The 20,217-nt window shown below is 46.8% G+C and overlaps 1 protein-coding gene across 2 annotated transcripts in view; it reads right to left on the reverse strand.

Moving 5' to 3' along the window:
* Nucleotides 1-1,654: 1,654 nt before the first annotated feature.
* The window catches only part of LOC144783479 (G-protein coupled receptor 22-like), a 172,383-nt gene continuing 153,820 nt past the window's right edge, over nucleotides 1,655-20,217 (reverse strand). The window contains exons 2-3 of one of the 2 annotated variants that reach the window (XM_078662440.1): nucleotides 9,308-9,472; nucleotides 1,655-4,406 (exon numbers count right to left, since the gene is read on the reverse strand). In XM_078662440.1, the coding sequence (XP_078518566.1) occupies nucleotides 3,061-4,353 (1,293 nt within the window). In that variant the 5' untranslated portion in view covers nucleotides 4,354-4,406; nucleotides 9,308-9,472 and the 3' untranslated portion in view covers nucleotides 1,655-3,060. The remainder of the gene's footprint in view (nucleotides 4,407-9,307; nucleotides 9,473-20,217) is intronic. The other variant, XM_078662441.1, reaches the window with a different exon arrangement.

Here is a 20,217-nt window from a genome sequence, read left to right on the forward strand (position 1 = left end):
ATTCCAATCTCCAAATACGGGTCGGTATCGGCCGAAATCGGCCGTTACCGACCGGTATTTGGCGACCTACATCTGGCCCTAAATGCTTTTAGTTAAAAGCGTCTTTTTTTCATAGTACTATTTGTGTGTATGAAATTGTAAAGAGCAAAATAGATTTGTCTTTGGTACCGCAGTGCCCCAGATGTCGGTTTAGGGAGTGTTATTTACCCATAAGCAATGATTCCGCTTCAACAATGTATTGAGTGGGATTCTGCGGGGCTACAATAACCTGTCTTTCACATTCAGGATTGGTGCATTGAATCAAGTTCATCCATGTCACCATGATGGGAGAGCAAAGCTTGTAGAGCTACGCTAGAGTTGTCGTTTACACAACACAATATGTTTGGAAACAGTAAGTTAATAAGTCTAAAAGTGGTGAACCCCAACCTCAGTTTCAGCCTGCTACTTTTACATGCATTGAAAAAGCCGCAGATGGTTCTTCCAGTGGATGTATGACGTTACAACGGATACATTTACATCGCAGTACATTACATCGCGGTTTTTACAATGCAAGTCGTTCCAATGACTTGCGTTGGAGGACGCTGGACTTAGGAGTAGTATAATTTACTATTCCAACTCCAGTCTACGTACAGTAGGGGATGTGTTGGATAGTAAATTATACTAGTCCTTGTCCTAGAGCGCCATCCAGCGCAAGTCGTTGTAAAGACCTACGTTGTGAAAAGCGCAATGTAATAGTATCGCGATGTAATCCCCACGGTGTAAACGATGTTTCCCCTTCCAGTCATTTGCATCATAAAAGGGGAAAAGAGAGAGTGGTCCCGGGGCACACCTCTAGGTTGTGTTTAAAAAAATATTACTTTTCACGGTGCATAACAGCCAGAAGACTTAGAAGTATAGTTTTAAGGTGTAGCAGAGCCCAAACAGCTTTTGGCTTATGTCACTAAGATAGTCAAACAAAGTGGTAGATGTTCATTATGTTCTAATTTGATGTCTCTAATTTGGCTGGTGTCTCTCCTAATAATTTTATTTTGTGATGAGGGTGCATATACTCAATGACATGCCAGTGACATCTTTAGTGTGTGGAGTCTGGAACAATAGACACCTTTGTGGCTGGCGGCTTGCCCAGAATTGGAAATTTGTCCACATACCTGGGCTGAGCTCTGAGGGCCTGATTCACAGAACTAATTTAAGACAAAATCCTAAACTTACTACTTTCGGTATTCACAGAAGTTAGGATTTTGTCTTAAGTTTGTCTTAAGACAGACTTAAGACAGACTTAAGTTAGGAGTTTGTCTTAAGTCTGTCTTAAGACTGTCTTAAGACAAACTTGAGACAAAATCCTAACTTCTGTGAATACCAAAAGTAGTAAGTTTAGGATTTTGTCTTAAGTTCGTTCTGTGAATCGGGCCCAATATGTCTTGTCCAACAGTTTTAAATTTTCTTTCCAGTGAGGATTGCTCGCTTGCTCATCTCAAGTCCAGGTTGAATGTGCTATTTATTGACCACATTTAGAAACTTACACACTCCTTCACCACCTCCTAGATTGTGAGTCTAACGTTTAGTAACAAATAAGTGATCGCATCAGCATGTCGCTAGAAGCCACGGACTTCCTGGATGAGGAGCTTTCTATAAAATAAGTGATCAATGCTCTGTCTCAGCAAAAGTATCTGATATTTATTAGGGAACATAGAGAAAGTGATTGTTAATGCATGATATGGTGTGCATTTAATGGCTCTCTAAAGTCAATGGCAAGGCGAGGTCCACAGCTCCGATGCGCCATTATATTGCACCAACCTCCAATGGGAAATTTCCATTACACACCTTTCCTTGAAAAAAAAACATTTTTGTAACTTGCTTCTATTTTTCCAATGAATCATCAAGCCCTGAGTCATCTTCCTTATAAAATGCAGAGTCTGAGGAACATTTCTCTCCATTCAGCGCTCTGGCCTTCCCCGCTGCCATTTCCCGCTGCCGACGAGTCAGTTAAGCGTTCTTTGTCGGGGCACCAGTCGGCAATCAGCGTCTTCCTGGCAGTGATTCACCATGAGATAAGTCATGAGACCAGATGGTAGACACACAAAAAGACCTCTATAGATGAAAATAGACCTCTATAGATGAAAACAGTAATCTTAAGTGTATGAGGACAAGGCGAAGCTGGACAGTTATGTGTCTTCTAGTTTGGCTTGAATGGCGCCGACAGACTGTGTTTCAGTAAACAAGACAGTGGAGGAAAACAGCAATGAACAACTGAGAAGTTCTTACCTGTGAACAAAACACAACATCATTCGGAATCGTTCGACAGTGCTCAGATTTCTTGGTTCAAAGTTAATTACGATTATCCTACGACAACAAACAACTTTTTTCTAATGGAAATGGGCAAATTTTTTGATTTCCTAAACTAGGCTTGCAAGAATTGGTCCAAACTTGCAGTGGCTCCTACTTGTACAACTTCAAAGAAGAAATGAAAAAGAATCTCCTAAATATAAACATTTCTGCTGGTGTCCTTTCTAAGCCAACCGGGCCGGGTCCTGGCTGCCAACATGGTGGCGGCTTTGCCGGCTTCAGAACAGAGTGGTCTTCTGCTGGGTGAACTTGTTCAGTACACCTCCTTCCCCAAATGCTTTTCCACTTCTGGTAAGTAAAAACACTTCAGTTTTGAAGCACACAATGAGAATAATTTTTATGACAATTCACAATATTTTCTAATCTAGTTAATAAATTTGACACAACGGCCATTTTGGAAGTGGGCGCGTTTGCTGTCAGCAGTTCCTCTCATTACTGGCTCTGTGAGCCATCTACAAATGGCAAAAATCTGCTTGGTTTGGACACCGTTTGCGAACTGGTACCTTTGCTGAAACTAGGCAACAGAGGTGAAATGGCAGTGCGTGAAACGTGGAGCAAGGATTTATACTGTGATAATCTTTACCACGCGCTCGCCACCCTGTGTGTCTGGCTTGGTTATACAGGCTTTACACTGAGAAGTAATCAGGTTACACTGTGACCCAGTTGTCCCTTTTTTGTCCAGAAAAAGTCAACACTTCAGCCTGACCTGCGGCGTGGTCATTCTTTCACTGCGTCCGTTAGGCAACGGTCAGTTGCGTCACTGACTTCCAGCTTGGATCTCCTTTTCTTGGGTTCGATCCAGGAGTTGTGGATAACTGTCCCCCCAGGAACAGGATCGACCTGCAGGACGGAGACCACCCTCTTTTTCATTTTGCTCTTCAACACATTGCGGAACTTTTGCCGCGTGAAGGCGTAGAGGAGCGGGTGGAAGATGGTGGTGCCGTAGGCCATGGCGACGAAGCAGATGCGCATCTTGACTAGCAAGTCGCTGGGCCCCACACAGAGGATGAGAAGGTTCACAATCGAAATGGGGGCCCAACACAACAGAAAGGTGGTGATGATGATAAGGGACATCCGGAAGACACGTTTCTGGCGTGCGCGCCTGTCCCTGTGCCGCTTGACGGCACGCCTCAATGCGATTATCACGGAGACCGAAGCCTGCACTCGCATGGGCGCATTGGCCGCCGCTGCTGGAGGCTGTGTGAGTCTCTTTGTTTCTCCTACACTGCTCTGATCCGAAGGTTTCCTCTTCTTCCGCCTCTTGGTTTTACGCCGTTGACTTCTCTTGAAGTGGTTGCCAATTTTGATGTTCAGAGCCTGCAGGATTTTGTAGTACGTCACCAACATGACCGCCACGGCAGCAAAGAAGATGGGAATCTGGATGACCAGGTGGTAATACATGCCCAACTCTGTGTGGTACTCGTTGACGCTCACGCAGAGCAGGGTCTTGTTCTGCCAGGTGGCCATGTGGTCTGGGTCACCAAAAAACTCTACCTCAAAGAAAGGGATAAAGAAGACCATGAGGGATGCAAACCAGACGCATGATAAGAGCAGCACCATCCGGCTTGGCGTGAGCACTCGATTGGCTGGTCGCACCGAGATGTCATACCTGTCCAGGCTGATCACCAGCACATTAATGGCTGTCGCAATGCTGCTGAATGTCACACAGGCCTCGTGGAAGCAGCAGACCAAGGCAATGTTGTGCTCCAGTGGGATCAGAATGATGACGATGGTCAGCGGGACGCAGACCACGCAGATGATGATGTCCAGCACGTGGAGGTTCATCGTCACCATGTTGCTGACCGAGTCCACCAGGTTGGACTGCATGCAGTACAGCACCAGGACGGTGAGGTTACTGCTGAAGCCAAGGACAATCTCCAGCATGAGGAAGCTCGTAAGCGTAACTTGGAATCCCAGCGGGTATGGTATGTACCAGCTGGCATCTGCACGGGCTCCATCAGTGGTCTCCAGGATCGTGTCGTAGATGTCGGTCTCCATGGCTGACACCATTCTGGGCTCATCTGCATAGTCCCAGAGATGTGGATGTTCTCCCGGACACGTATCTGCGGGAAAAGGAATACACGCGTGTTAGACTGCAGCCGACTAATGACTTTTTACATTTGAATACAAACATGGAACATGAAGGTAGCTCAGGTCCTAAATCTGTACACTCTTTGCCCAAATTATTCCTTCCATTTACAGAAAACAATAAGGGGCATATTATTATCAAGAACAGCGTTAAATTGATCGCCGCTTTATCGGCAGGAAACTGCCACTAAAGCGGCGATAATGGGCTTGATAATATGCCCTTGAGAATTCCAAGAGAAGTACTACTAATCAATGAAAGGGAGGAAGAAATAACTGATCCTTCAGTTTCCTTATCTCAATCCAAAAAATCAAATGGGGAAGGATCACTTGTCCTGCATGAACCAGGGTATGCAGGAGATAGAGCAAAGGTGTCTCCAATAAAAAACCCTCATGCACGTGTTGGGAAGCATGGATAGCAGTATATCTTGGTTCTCCGCTCTTCATACACGTGTGTGCATAATCATAGGGTTAGTTTTGGTATGCAGCCTCCACCAGGAGGATCTTACCCTTGGTTAAAAACAGTAGTGACCCAGTGACGTGGACAGTGTTCAAAATTTTTAAAAAACACCCGGATATCCAGAATTTGAAATTTATTGGGTCTGGGTTCGGGTGAATCCCATGAGGGAATCCTCAAGATCAGTACGTTCTGTTGAAAAGGATTAGGTTTTCTGGACGCACTAGCATTACTTTGAAATAAAAATGGCCGACATGTTTCAGCCCTATCTGCCGGGATTCGGACTTAAGGGCTTTCTTCAGGACCAATAGTGGTAGGTGAAAGTGGTACTGGTTTACTAAACTTTAGCAAGCAAGTGGTTGAAAAAGGGAAATTCTCAACCTGTTTTCTTCTTTGAGGTCTTGATGTACCTGTGAAACAGACATTATATGTACAAACACAACAAGGGAAAAGGGTAAGGAAGACACATAACGTAGTGAATTCACTACTACACAACGCAATTTTGATGCAACTAAAAATGGCAATACTTCATAACCCCCAGTAACTGGCAGTGTCAACTCTCTCTTTCTCCACAAACGTGTACCATGCAAAAAGATTTTTGATTACTGTAGTGATGGTGTGTTCTTATGGTCATGCAAGGTAAAATGGAGCTCAACTATCTCTTATTGGTCAGATAAGCGTGTTTGTCATCTTGAGTCATCATGATCTCTTTAAATATGGACTATAGCGATTTTTCATGCAAAAAAAGTTGAAATTTGTGTGTTTATACAAAAAGCTCATTTTCCATGTGATATTATCGTCCGAATGTTCTTTTCCAATCTAGCCCCCTCGAAGCCCTTGTAACACCCGAAGGAGGTGTAATTGATCTACACTTCAGGTACGCACTCTCGCGCCTAACGCCCATCGGCATGAGCGGCTTAATATACCTATAAAGCGCGCACGATATGAGTATTTTTGACAAGTCGGGGGAGGTGGCTTCTTCGGTCATACGCTCTGAGTACCTGACGAGGACCATATCCGACCATAATCCATTACTGGTCGATCTCCGGTGGCTTCGTGGCGCCTCCTGTGTGCCGACCTGGAAGTTACGCCCAGAATTGCTGGACGACCAGGTGTTCCGTAGTGACCTGGAGGACAAGATTGCGGGATACTTTGAGACGAATGAGGGCACGACCGCTGAGAGAGCCACAGAGTGGGACGCCTTTAAAGTGGTCGTTCGAGGTTATTGTATAACGCAGAAGGTTGGAGTGCGCCGCATAATTCTGGAGGACCTGGCGAAAGCTGATCGAGTCCTCCGCGACCTGGAACTGGCCCGCCCGGGCCGCCCGGAGCTCCAACAACAGACCCTAGCGGCTAAGGAGGCTGTGGCCGTAGAAGTTGAACGACTACGGAGCTATGACCATAAAACTTACCTGACTAGATCACTGGCTGAAGGCGACAAATCGAGTAAGCTACTAGCTTGGCTTGCCAACCCGACGAGACGAACATCGCCGATTGTGGCCATGCGCACTGCGGAAGGCAATGAGGTCTATACTCAACCCGAAATCCTTCACTGCTTCTGGAATTACTATGAGCAGCTCTATCGTAGTCGCTTAACCCCGGACACTACCCCGACGGACACCTTCCTTAGCGATCTGCCGATCCCCGCTCTGGATCCGGAACGGGCGAAGACCCTGGGACGAGACGTGGAGATTGGAGAGATCAAACACGCCATAAAAAACATGGCGCGAAACAAAACACCGGGCCTGGATGGGATCCCAGTGGAGTTTTATGCGGTATACGTTGAGCTCCTGGCCCCCAAACTCCTACAGGTATATAAGGAGGCGAAGACTTTGGGGCGATTGCCGGGCTCGATGCGAGAGGCCCTGGTGATACCTCTACTCAAGCCTGACCGTGAGGGCGTAGAGCCGGCGTCTTATAGGCCGCTCTCCATGCTCACGGTCGACTATAAGATCTTGAGCAGCGTATTGGCCACACGACTGATGGACCACATGCGCTCACTAGTGCATGCGGACCAGGCGGGCTTCATCCCCGGACGTAATACTTCGATGAACATTCGACGTTTGTTCCGACTGTTGGAGGGGGATCATGCCTATGCTCCTGATCCTATGATTCTCTCGATCGATTTGGAGAAAGCCTTCGACAGCTTGGAATGGGTTTACCTCCACAGAGTGCTGGAGAGGTTTGGTCTAGGTGAGGAGTTCCTAAGGTGGACTGCGGTTTTATACTCGTCAGCGGTGGCTAGGGTGAAGGCGGGCCCACTGATTTCTCGGCGTTACCCCGTTGAGCGGGGCACGAGACAGGGCTGCTCGCTCTCCCCATTACTATTTGCCCTGGCGGTGGAGCCGCTGGCTATATCGATCCGCACTGGGGCCCACTACAGGGGATTACAGTCTCCGACGGGCCACCAGTACATATCCCTCTACGCGGATGACTTGTTGCTTTTCCTAAAAGATGCTGGGGCGGCCCTGGCTGGAGCTGATTCAGTGCTCACGACTTTTGGATCGGTGTCGGGGCTTCGAGTAAATTGGGCTAAGACCTGCCTGTTCCCGGTCCGCAGCGATAGTCCCGAACCGGACATTCATAGAGAGATCAGATGGGAGCCGGTTTGCTTTCAATACCTGGGGGTGCGCGTTTACCATCGTCCTGCTGACATACTTGAGGGCAACATATCCAGAGGCATCCGAGCGCTCCGAGGTAGCACGGCCTTTTGGTCCACCCTGCCCTTGTCGGTGGCGGGAAGAATTGCGCTACTGAAGATGGTGGCACTCCCTCGCCTGCTATACTATTTCAGAACGCTGCCAATCTGGATCCCGAGGGCTAGTTTCCAGGGTCTGGAGTCCATGATAGTAGCGTTCTTATGGGGCTCAGGCCGCCGACGAGTGGCACTAAGAACCTTGCAGAGACCTAGGGCGGAGGGGGGATTGGCGGCGCCTGACTTTGAGACGTACTACTTAGCTGCTCAGTTGCAGGTCTATACCCAGGAGGTGGCGCGTGAGTTTCGGGGACCGGAAGAGGTGCGGGGCACTGGCATGCCCAGACATGTCCTATCGTATATTGCACTCCAGCAGAGGATTGATCTGCGAGACCTCACTCAGGAGGAACGCACCATACGCTCGTGTTGGAACAGGACGCATCGTAGACTGGGAAAACTGAGACCTTATGCCCCGGAGATCCCGATGGGAATGCTCACGGCGTTACCCCATGGTGGCGACTGGTCACTATTAGGTGAATGGGAGGAGCTAGGTCTACAGACCGTAGGTGACCTCTACGAGGACGGGACGTTGTTGCCCTTCCAGGAGCTACTGGACCGCTATGATGTCCCTAGAGGCGATTTTCTGCTCCATGCGGCGGTCACGAGGGCGCTCCAGGCGCATTGGAGGATGGGTCAGGGGGAACCGCAGGTGTCGGCGGCGTGCCAATACGTCATGATGTCTGCAGGAACGGTTACAGCTGTCTCCTGCTTATATTCTAGAATGATAGAGGACAGACTGACCCCCTTGTCGGATCTTAGGGCCCGGTGGGAATTGGACATAGGAAAAGACATCCCGGAGACCGCGTGGGCCCAGCTGTTGCGACAGGCCTGGAAGGGCACGCGTAACGCCCGGTTCCAACTGGTCCACTTCTACATTTTACATCGAGCCTATCTGACACCGGAGAAGTTGCAGAAATACTTCAACCTAGAGACCGCGGCATGCCCTAGATGCAGGGCGGACGGAGTGGACCTCATACACATGCTGTGGTCCTGCCCTATGCTGACTGCTTACTGGTCGTTTGCGGGAGAGACACTGACTGAAGTGACAGGTCGGTCGATACAGATAGATGCAGCTGTGGGGATCCTACACTGGTTTCCGCATACCCCTAAACACAAGATTACAAATAAGTTTATAGATTTAGGGTTGCTCCTTGCCAAACGGGAAATCACCAGACACTGGAAGGCGCGAGTTGGTCCTACAGGTGATAAATGGCGTAATGAACTTCTCAAGTGGGCGGGAAGAGAAAGTACGTTGAGATACCAACAGGTGCAGCGGCGAAGGGATGAGAGGGCTCTAGAAGCGGCGCAGGCATGGGAGGCGTTGGTGCAGGCCCTGCGCGACCATGACACACATACTGACTCTGATTATACAGTTGGAGAGGGACCCGGGCCTCAATAACAGATCATGGGTGGGTTGGACCCCCGAGAGAGAACTGAGTCTCTTCTCACGAACTGGTTGACCACACGATACGCTGCTGATGACGAGGGGGTGGGGGGAGGGGGAAAGAGGAGTGGGAGCGCTCTCGGTTTCCGAGGGCACTAGACTACTGTACGACTGCATCTAGCAATTACCTCCTCTGGGGGGATGAATCTGATTGGGGACTGGGGAGGGGATGTTTTGTTTTGTTGGGTTGTTTAGAAAAGCGGACGAGATATACTCATTTCACCTGTTGCACTTTACTGGAATGGAGAATTGCTCCCCTGTGGACTGCTGGCACACGCCGCCCGACCCCCGGGTTGTGGGCTGAATGGCCGTGTATAGAGCTGATTCTATTGACGTCCTCCTGGTTTTTCCTACGTATCAGGTGCCACTAATGTGCCAACTTTATTACCTGCAATAAAAACAAATTTAAAAAAAAAAAAAATGAGTATTTTTGACAACATTGAGGACGATAATATCACATGGAAAATGAGCTTTTTGTATAAACACACAAATTTCAACTTTTTTTGCATGAAAAATCGCTATAGTCCATATTTAAAGAGATCATGATGACTCAAGATGACAAACACGGTTATCTGACCAATAGGAGATAGTTGAGCTCCATTTTACCTTGCATGACCATAAGAACACACCATCACTACAGTAATCAAAAAACTTTTTGCATGGTACACGTTTGTGGAGAAAGAGAGAGTTGACACTGCCAGTTACTGGGGGTTATGAAGTATTGCCATTTTTAGTTGCATCAAAATTGCGTTGTGTAGTAGTGAATTCACTACGTTATGTGTCTTCCTTACCCTTTTCCCTTGTTGTGTTTGTACATATAATGTCTGTTTCACAGGTACATCGAGACCTCAAAGAAGAAAACAGGTTGAGAATTTCCCTTTTTCTACCACTTGCTTGCTAAAGTTTAGTAAACCAGTACCACTTTCACCTACCCCTATTGGTCCTGAAGAAAGCCCTTAAGTCCGTATCCTGGCAGATAGGGCTGAAACATGTCGGCCATTTTTATTTCAAAGTAATGCTAGTGTGTCCTGAAAACCTAATCCTTTTCAACAGAACGCACTGATCTTGAGCATTCCCTCATGGGATTCACCCGAACCCAGACCCAATAAAATTCAATTTCTGGTTATCCGGGTGTTTTTTAAAAATTTTGAACACTGTCCACGTCACTGGGTCACTACTGTTTTTAACCAAGGGTAAGATCCTCCTGGTGGAGGCTGCATACCGAAACTAACCCTATGATTATGCACACACGTGTATGAAGAGCAGAGAACCAAGATATACCGCTATCCATGCTTCCCAACACGTGCATGAGGGTTTTTTATTGGAGACACCTTTGCTCTATCTCCTGCATACCCTGGTTCATGCAGGACAAGTGATCCTTCCCCATTTGATTTTTTGAATTCCAAGAGAAGCCCAGGTTCACACCAGAACATGGGCGTCTATGGGAATTCACAAGGGCATATTATCAAGCCCATTATCGCCGCTTTAGCAGCAGTTTTCTGTCGCCAAAGCGGTGATAATTTTAACGCCGTTTCTTAATAATATGCCCCTAAATGGCCTTTTGATGTTATTAAAGTGAACCCCATTGTAAAAAATCTGATTTTGGTAGATCCCTGCTAATACCATGAGTTACTACAATTCTTGAGCACTGTTTGACCTTGGAGTCAGACCTATTGGTAAAGGATCAGCCATTTAACAAGCAAAGCTCTCTGATGACAAAGGTTTCTGAACTTAAAATGCAACAGCATTAAGGGGAAACACCCAGAGCTGGTGCAAGGGCATTGGCCACGTTGGTAGGTGCAGAGACAATGTGATGCCCCTCCCCACCACCGCCCAGCCTTAAAATCTAGGCGCCAGATTCACTAACACAGTTTCGTGTTACAAACTCCGGGGTCGATTCACAGAACTAACTGAAGACAAAATCCTAAACCTACTACTTTTGGTATTCACAGAAGTTAGGATTTTGTCTTAAGTTTGTCTTAAGACAAACTTAAGACAGACTTAAGACAAACTACTTAAGACAGACTTAAGACAAACTTAAAACAGACTTAAGACAGACTTAAGTTAGGATTTTGTCTTCAGTTTGTCTTAAGACACACTTAAGACAGATTTAGGACAGACTTAAGTTAGTATTTTGTCTTAAGTTTGTCTTAAGACAGACTTAAGACAAACTTAAGACAAAATCCTAACTTGAGTCTGTCTTAAGTCTGTCTTAAGACAAACTTAAGACAAAATCCTAACTTCTGTGAATACCAAAAGTAGTAAGTTTAGGATTTTGTCTTAAGTTAGTTCTGTGAATCGGGCCCTCTGTGATTGGGTAAATTGATGGGTGTGCACAAAAAAATTTTTTTTTAGAATGTACTAAATTCATTTAGCAATTTGATGCCATGTTGCCAAATCGCTAAATGGGTTTAGGAAATCATAAGGAATCATTGTTTGAAAGGGGCATGTTTATAATGCCACTGCCAAGTAGAAATTCCTTGTGGTATGTATTAACGCTTTGCGACTGAAACATTTTTTTTACAGGTGTTTTTTTTCCTGGTTTCCCTTCAAAGAAAACAGGCTGCATTGACCCCCCCCGAAAAAAAATAGCTTTATTTAAAAGCAGTCACAGGCAAGGTGGCCTGCTGAAACCAGCAGGCTACCGTCCCTGTCATGGCAGTAGTGGGTGGCACTTTGCAACCTACCTCATTATTATTCATGAGATAGGTTGAACTGCGACCCATTGTGATTCGGTATTTTCCGTACTGACCTACTGGTACAAAGGGAAGTTTGCAAAATACACTTGGATCAGCTAAAACCTGGTGCACAAATTGCTACCACTTTTAGCTAATACAATGTTGTTCATCGGGCCCATAATTCTGCCCTGAACGGTGGTGCCCTCTGGTGGCGGGCACTCAAAACAGTCTTATGGATTCAGCTAACAGGGAAACATCCTTTACAATGCAACTTTTACCACGCAGTGCCTTTACGACGCAACTTTTACAACGCAAACCATTACAACGCATTGCGCTGGGGGGCGCTCTAGGATAGGGAATAAGTTTAATTTACTGTCCAACACTTTCCCTAGTGTCCACGGGGACTGGAGTTGGAATAGTAAATTAAACTATTCACTATCCAGCGCCCCAAAGCACTATGCGTTGTAAAGGTATTCATTGTAAAAACCGCGTTGTAAAGGCATGCGATGTAAAAGTATGCGTTGCAACGTCATACATCCCAGCTAACACCATTTTGCGCTTAGAAATATCCATTCTTGCCTGACTTGAAGAGTATCGCTACCTCTGCAGGTCCCTCCACCCTACAAGAGTGGGTACCTACTGTGTGTGCGCCGGAGTTTACACAGTGACCCTTTTACTAGCAAACAGTTCAAAGTTTGGGTTATTTCACTTATTAATGGGTGCATACTAGTGCTTAATTTGAGCCGGTAGTTTCCAACGCTCCATACCGGCACTTAATCATCAACACAGGGACTTATGATAGTCTGCCACATGGTGGCGCTGTTTGTCTGATTTATAGACTAGCACAAAAACATTTGTTTACAAATTCAATATACTTTTAGAATGACTAATACTTGATGCCCACGTTTTTTCTTATAATGTTGGGGCCCTGGAATTCTGGATTTTCACTACTAGGGGTCGGATAGTTAGTAGTTGTGTTGGTGGTGTCATTGGTGGCGCTGGCGGGGGCAAAGGGTGATGAAAGCGGTGGGGACCTCCTAAGGAGGGCCCTAGCACTCATTTTTTTTTACAAATTACTCACTGGTGCATGCACAGATGTTTTCACAAGTACATTAACCCCTTTACTGCGGCGGCTATTCCGCCGCAGTGCTAAGGGGGCGGGGCGGCCGCGCGGCGGCCGCATGCTGGTGCCCGCCCCGCTCAATAGAACCCTCAGCGCAGGCGCGGGATTCGCGCCGCGCATGAGCGTTCTATCGAGCGGGGCAGGCCATGACGGAACCGCTCCGTCATCAGCACAGCGCACCCGCAGCTGATGACGGAGCGGTTCCGTCATCAGCGTGCAAGGGGTTAAGTTTTTCTTCAAGTTTTGCATTTTCCATGAAGGGTGCATAGCTTGAAAGCATAACTAGTCTTTAACTGCTAAACGCATGTTGACAGGGCAAAAAGTCAAGGGAAAAGTAGACCTGTCATTAAAGAATTCCTGTTTGAAATGTTTTTCAGAGAAACCACAGAAAGTCCTTTCATTTTTTATAAACGCCTAAAGCAAGGCTGCTTGAGCAAAGTTCAGAAACGTGGCACATTTTACAACCCGCACAGTTCCGTGGCTTTGTGTAACTTCGAGACTTAAGGGGGCAGGACTGGCTGGCAGTGAAGAATTTCTCAGAAGTATTTAAAATCCTGCCTCAAAACAAGACCTTTGTAGTTTAACAGCTCTGAATGTATCATACAGAAGTCTCATGTAACCCGGGGGTGACATCTATGTGGGTTTTATAATACTTCTGCACAAGAAAGGTGTCATGATTTTCGGCACACCAGACAAAACTGAATTTTGACAGCTTGAGCCCTCACAATACACTGAAATAAAGCTACATGCTCGGCCTCATTTCAGTAAATCGGCCCATCTACTACACTATGGGCCCGATTCACAGAATGAACTTAAGACTCAATCCTAAACTTACTACTATTTTGGTATTCACAGAATGCACTTACTACTTTCGGTATTCACAGAAGTTAGGATTTTGTCTTAAGTTTGTCTTAAGACAGACTTAAGACAAACTTAAAACAGACTTAAGACAGACTGAAGTTAGGATTTTGTCTTAAGTCTGTCTTAAGTCTGTCTTAAGTCTGTCTTAAGTTTGTCTTAAGTCTGTCTTAAGTTTGTCTTAAGTTGGTCTTAAGTCTGTCTTAAGTTTGTCTTAAGTCTGTCTTAAGTCTGTCTTAAGTTTGTTTTAAGATAAACTTAAGACAAAATCCTAACTTCTGTGAATACCAAAAGTAGTAAGTTCATTCTGTGAATGCCAAAAGTAGTAAGTGCCTTCTGTGAATACCAAAATAGTAGTAAGTTTAGGATTGAGTCTTAAGTTCATTCTGTGAATCGGGCTCATAGATCCGTCTCACAGGTTAGGAAGGGGGCGTCCCTCCGCGTTACCAGGACAGGTTTGCCTTGGCTGTGTGTGAATTTCCACAAACAACTTCTTGTGCGAGCGTTTACAAACTTGTCACCTTTCACTTTTCACCATAGGTGGGGTCGCATTTTAATTCCAGCCCAGGGGTGCTATGAATCTCTTTCCAGGACGCGAAGGGAAAGAGAGCTTCACCAAATTTGTTGGGGGTAGGGAAAGGATATAACCCCAGAGGAAAAAACATAATACAAACCATGGGGCAGATTCACAAGCCCCTTGCGCCTCTTTTGCGTCACTTCTAACATGGGAAAAGTGACGCAAAAGTGGCGCAAGGGGGTTGTAAATCAGTCCACATGTGTCCTCCAGCTTGTGTTCTCGGCCACACAGTGTCCTGTGCAGAGAGACGGGTATTTGGACCTCTAAAAGTCAGGTAACTCTTGAAGGAATCTGCAACGAACTCTACAGATTCCAACTGAAATGTGTGGGTTCCACAAAGCAGTGAAACTACACTTGAGTTTGAGTTTAAAAATATTTCTAGAGCGCGCGTACACCGAGCGGTTTCATGGCGCTTTGTAGTACTACAAACCCAAGGAAGGAAGAACTAGGAGCCTGGGACCGATTTAAGAGGGGAATGCCTGGGAAAAAAGAAAAGTTTTAAGAGCTTTGTGGAAAAGGGAATACAGGGGACAAGATCTCAAGCAAGGCGGGAGAGAGTTCCAAAAGGCAGGAGCCACAGTGGAAAACTTGGATCCCCCCCATTTTTTTCGTTTGAAGCGGGGGACAATGAGAAGTTGTTGGGTGGCTGAGCGCAATTCTCTGTTCGGGGTGTAGTCGTGGATTGCAGAACTGATAAAAAACAGGGGCAGAACCGGACCGGGCATTGCAGATGATGCAGCCCAGCTTGAATAGGGCACGTTGCTGAACTGGGAGCCAGTGTAAAGATTTGAGAAGGGGCGTGACGTGATGTGATTTGGGTAGGTTAAATACCAGGCGAGCTGCCTGGTTCTGGACCAACTGGAGACGCCTCACGAGGTACGCCGGCATGCCACAATAAAGGGCATTGCCGTAGTCCAAGCGGGACGTCACCATTGCCAGAAGTATAAGTTTGAGGGCAGATGGGGTGAAAAACCGGGAGACTTTGCGAATTGTCCGGAGGGAGAGAAAAGCTGAGGATACAACCGAACTAACTTGGGAATGAAGGGAAAGTTGATTATTAAATTTAAAGCCGAGGGTTTTAACAGAGGACACGGGAGTGGGTGGGGGACCTAAAGAAGGGGGCCAGAAGAGTGAGGACCATGGACTGGAGCAACCACCCGTCAACACCAATTCCGTTTTATCGGGATTGAGTTTCAGGAGGTTGTGGTTCATCCAGTCCTGAATGAAGGTCATAACAGAATGAAAATTGGATATAGACACGGAAGAAGGGGATAGTGAGAAGATAAGCTGGAGATCATCTGCATAATTGTAGACAGAGACCTCCAGCTGTTGTAAAGCAAAAATAAGAGGGGCAATGTATAAATTAAATAACAGTGGTGACAGTGAGGAACCTTGGGGGACCCCGCACTGCACAGGCCGGAAGTCAGCTGAGTAATCGCCCAAGCGAACTGCTTGAGTACGGCCACTCAGGAAGGAGGATAAACAGACCAGGACCGACCCCCCGATCCCCGCCACCTCGACACGTGAAAGTAAGATGGCATGGTCCACCGTGTCGAATGCGGCGGAGAGATCGAGAAGAACCAAGGCCTGGGGCTGATTAGTGTCCATACCCTCTCGGAGGTTGTCCAGGACAGATATAGCCACGGATTCTGTCGAGTGTGCAGGGCGGAAGCCAGCCTGCCTGGGGGCCAAGACACTGTTCCTTTCCACGAAGGTGCTCAAAGTTCTAACTACGTGGCGTTCCAGTACCTTGGCCAGGAAAGGCAGAAGTGAGATAGGGCGGTAGTTGGCTGAAACAGAAGTCTCAGCACCAGATTTTTTTAAGATAGGTACAATTACCGCCGATTTAAGGGATGGAGTGACAATACCCTGGGAAAGTGAACTGTTCAGAAACATAAGGGGTGGTGTGGGACAAAAGGAATACATCTGTTTCAGGATGTAAGTAGGACAGGGATCCAGCGGGGAGCCGGACTTGACCAGAGGAAGAAGGGACAGAAAAGAATCAGCCGTGAGAGGAGGAATAGAATCTAAACGTGCTACAGCTGGGGGAAACGAAGGATTAGTGAAGGAGAGGGACGGGGGGAATATTGGCTCTGATCGTGCTGATTTTATCAAGGAAAAAAGAGTTAAGAGAATCACAGAGGAGTTGTGAGGGAGAGGGTTTGAGTGAGGCCCTGTCGGAATAGGCTAGATCTTGGATAATGTCAAAAATTCATCTTGGCCGGTTCTCGGCGAACTGGATTTTAGATGAGAAATAGGCCTTAGATGGAGATATAAATATCCAGGAGCTTATTTACAAGGAAATGACGCAACGCAGCGCCACAAGGCAGCTTGCAGCGCCGTGCCATAAGGAAAGTGCAAGGATGCGTCGTTTTTACAACAATAAGGTGTATCTCTGTTGTTCCTTGGCACCGTTTAGGCAGCCTTGCGCCAATACAGACACCCTTGCACCATGGAGCACGGGTTCCTGCGTTCAAATCTGGTTGTTTTTGTGCAGGAAGGGACACCTTCTTTAACAAAAACAACTGTTGCGCCTGCCCTGGGGAGGCGCATATATTTGACGCATACCCAAATGTACGCTATGTTCTTTGGGAATGAGCTAAAAACCTTTGTGGGTGAGTGGGAACACCAACTGGATCGCCCACGGCATGACTCCCCAATGCACTGAGAAGGCAACGCAGCGACTTGAGCTGCATTGCTGTGCACCATAAAAGGTCACACAGGGGGGCTTTGTGTGCCTCATAGTTATGATTGAGAGGCCTTCATTAGAAGTGATGCACCAAGGGCGAGGCCTCTTGTAAATGAGGGCCCCAGTGTAGTTGTGCCACCTTCTGTGTGAGTCTAGCCTCTCGGAGAACAGCCATAACAACGTGGGGATTACAACGAAAGCCGTTACAACGACTTTCGCTGGAGGGCGCTGTTGGATAGGGAATAGTTAAATGTTCTATCCAACACCTTCCCTACTGTCAACGTGGGCTGGAGTTGGAATAGAAAATTAAACTATTCCACTATCCAGCGCCCTCCAGCGAAAGTCGTTGTAACGACTTTCATTGTAACCCCTGCGTTGTAATGGCATGCGGGGTAAAAGCCCGCGTTGTATTGACATACAACCAGCCTCTCCGGTCCCTCTCAGGTTGTGCCACAAAACCTTAGATAGACTCCCCTGAGAGCCACCTCGTCACTCAATACCTCTGATTCAGGACGTCCCTCACCTACAAGGTCTGCCGCAAGCAACTCCTCTTACGCAAGGACTGCTCGAAAGAGCTCTCTTGCCCAATGGCTGTTCAGGTGCAAGTGATGTAAACGGGCCAGATGTATCAAAGAGTTTGACCCATTCTGTGTCTATGGGAAAATGTGTTCAAACATCTGGCAAGCTTTAGTTTCTTTTAAATCTTACTTCTCTCGCTCTCTACCCCAGCCTCTTTACAATGCCTAGGAAATGGTGATGTCTCTTTCCAGCCACTAATATTAGTAGTAACATCTCCAACGATTTATTTTAGGAATTATAGTCATAATAAGTATTTATTTCAACTTTTATAGACACAAATGTATCTTTATCATGATACAGAACACATAACATAAAACAATAATAAAACAATGGTACATATTAAGACCAACAATTAAAAAAGTATAAAAGCTTCAGTCTGTTACATGCAGCATCTAAAAACGACTGTAACTGTCCATTATAAAGTGACGACATGCATAGAACCGCAAACATATACTATATAACCGCAGTTCTATAAGTGCAACCACTTAAAAATATCATCAAGGATAGTGGAATGAAAAATTTACAAACATCACATTTCAGTTCACAAAACCCTAGAAACACTGTATCCGCTCGCTTAAGCCCAACCTCCCTCAAGAGGTGATGACCATCAGAAGAAAAATAGAAAAGTAAACATAACATATACCTTTTCATAGATACAGATAGCCTCAGGTTTTCTCAGCAAACTTAACTGTTGCACCGGTCCTTTGTCCCCTACAGACAAGGTAGCAAACATTGCGACATGGACCCTTCATGACGCTCCTAAAAACACTTCAAGCGCAGTCAATGCGCTGCTTGGCTCAGACCTAAGAAGACTTCTTGTTATGAGATACAGATCTGCACATCAAAATGCCTAAATGACTCCGCCCGCTCTACTTGTCAGATGCGTCACAACGTGTAATCACTCAAATTATAGTCAACCTCAACCCTTGGTTACCCCTCAACTCATGGTTAACCCTCAACTCATGGTCAACCCTTCAACTCATGGTCACCCCTCAACTCATGGTTACCCCTCAACTCATGGTCACTCCTCAACTCATGGTTACCCCTCAACTCATGGTTACCCCTCAACTCATGGTCAACCCTTCAACTCATGGTCACCCTTCAACTCATGGTCACCCCTCAACTCATAGTTAACCCTCAACTCATGGTTACCCCTCAACTCATGGTTAACCCCCAACTCATGGTCACCCCTCAACTCATGGTTAACCCTCAACTCATGGTCACCTCTCAACTCATGGTCACCCCTCAACTCATGGTTACCCCTCAACTCATGGTCAACCCTTCAACTCATGGTCACCCCTCAACTCATGGTTACCCCTCAACTCATGGTCACTCCTCCACTCATGGTTACCCCTCAACTCATGGTTAACCCTCAACTCATGGTCACTCCTCATCTCATGGTTAACCCTCAACTCATGGTTACCCCTCAACTCATGGTCACTCCTCAACTCATGGTTACCCCTCAACTCATGGTTAACCCTCAACTCATGGTCACTCCTCAACTCATGGTTACCCCTCAACTCATGGTTACCCCTCAACTCATGGTCACTCCTCAACTCATGGTTACCCCTCAACTCATGGTCACTCCTCAACTCATGGTCAACCCTCAACTCATGGTCACTCTTCAACTCATGGTCAACCCTCAACTCATGGTTAACCCTCAACTCATGGTTAATCCTCAACTCATGGTCACCCCTCAACTCACGGATAACCCTCAACTCATGGTCACCCCTCAACTCATGGTTAACCCTCAACTCATGGCCACCCCTCAACTCATGGTTACCCTTCAACTCATGGTCAACCCTCAACTCATGGTTACCCCTCAACTCATGTTCGCCCCTCAACTCATGGTCATCCTTCAACTCATGGTTAGCCCTCAACTCATGTTTGCCCCTCAACTCATGGTTACCCCTCAACTCATGGTCAATCTTCAACTCATGGTCACTCCTCAACTCATGGTCAACCCTCAACTCATGGTTAACCCGCAACTCATGGTCACCCCTCAACTCATGGACGCCCCTCAACTCATGGTCAACCCTCCACTCATGGTTACCCCTCAACTCATGGTTACCCCTCAACTCATGGTCACCCCTCAACTCATGGTTAACCCTCAACTCATGGTCACCCCTCAACTCATGGTCAACCCTTCAACTCATGGTCTCACCTCAACTCATGGGCACCCCTCAACTCATGGTCACCCCTCAACTCATGGTTACCCCTCAACTCATGGTCACCCCTCAACTCATGGTCACCCCTCAACTCATGGTTAACCCTCAACTCATGGTCACCCCTCAACTCATGGTCACCCCTCAACTCATGGTCAACCCTCAACTCATGGCCACTCCACAACTCATGGTCAACCCTCAACTCATGGTTAACCCTCAACTCATGGTCAACCCTCAACTCATGGTCACCCCTCAACTCACGGATAACCCTCAACTCATGGTCACCCCTCAACTCATGGTTAACCCTCAACTCATGGCCACCCCTCAACTCATGGTTACCCTTCAACTCATGGTCAACCCTCAACTCATGGTTACCCCTCAACTCATGTTCGCCCCTCAACTCATGGTCAACCTTCAACTTATGGTTACCCCTCAACTCATGTTCGCCCCTCAACTCATGGTTA

The sequence above is a fragment of the Lissotriton helveticus genome, chromosome 9 (assembly GCF_964261635.1).
Source record: "Lissotriton helveticus chromosome 9, aLisHel1.1, whole genome shotgun sequence".
Classification (NCBI taxonomy): domain Eukaryota; kingdom Metazoa; phylum Chordata; class Amphibia; order Caudata; family Salamandridae; genus Lissotriton; species Lissotriton helveticus.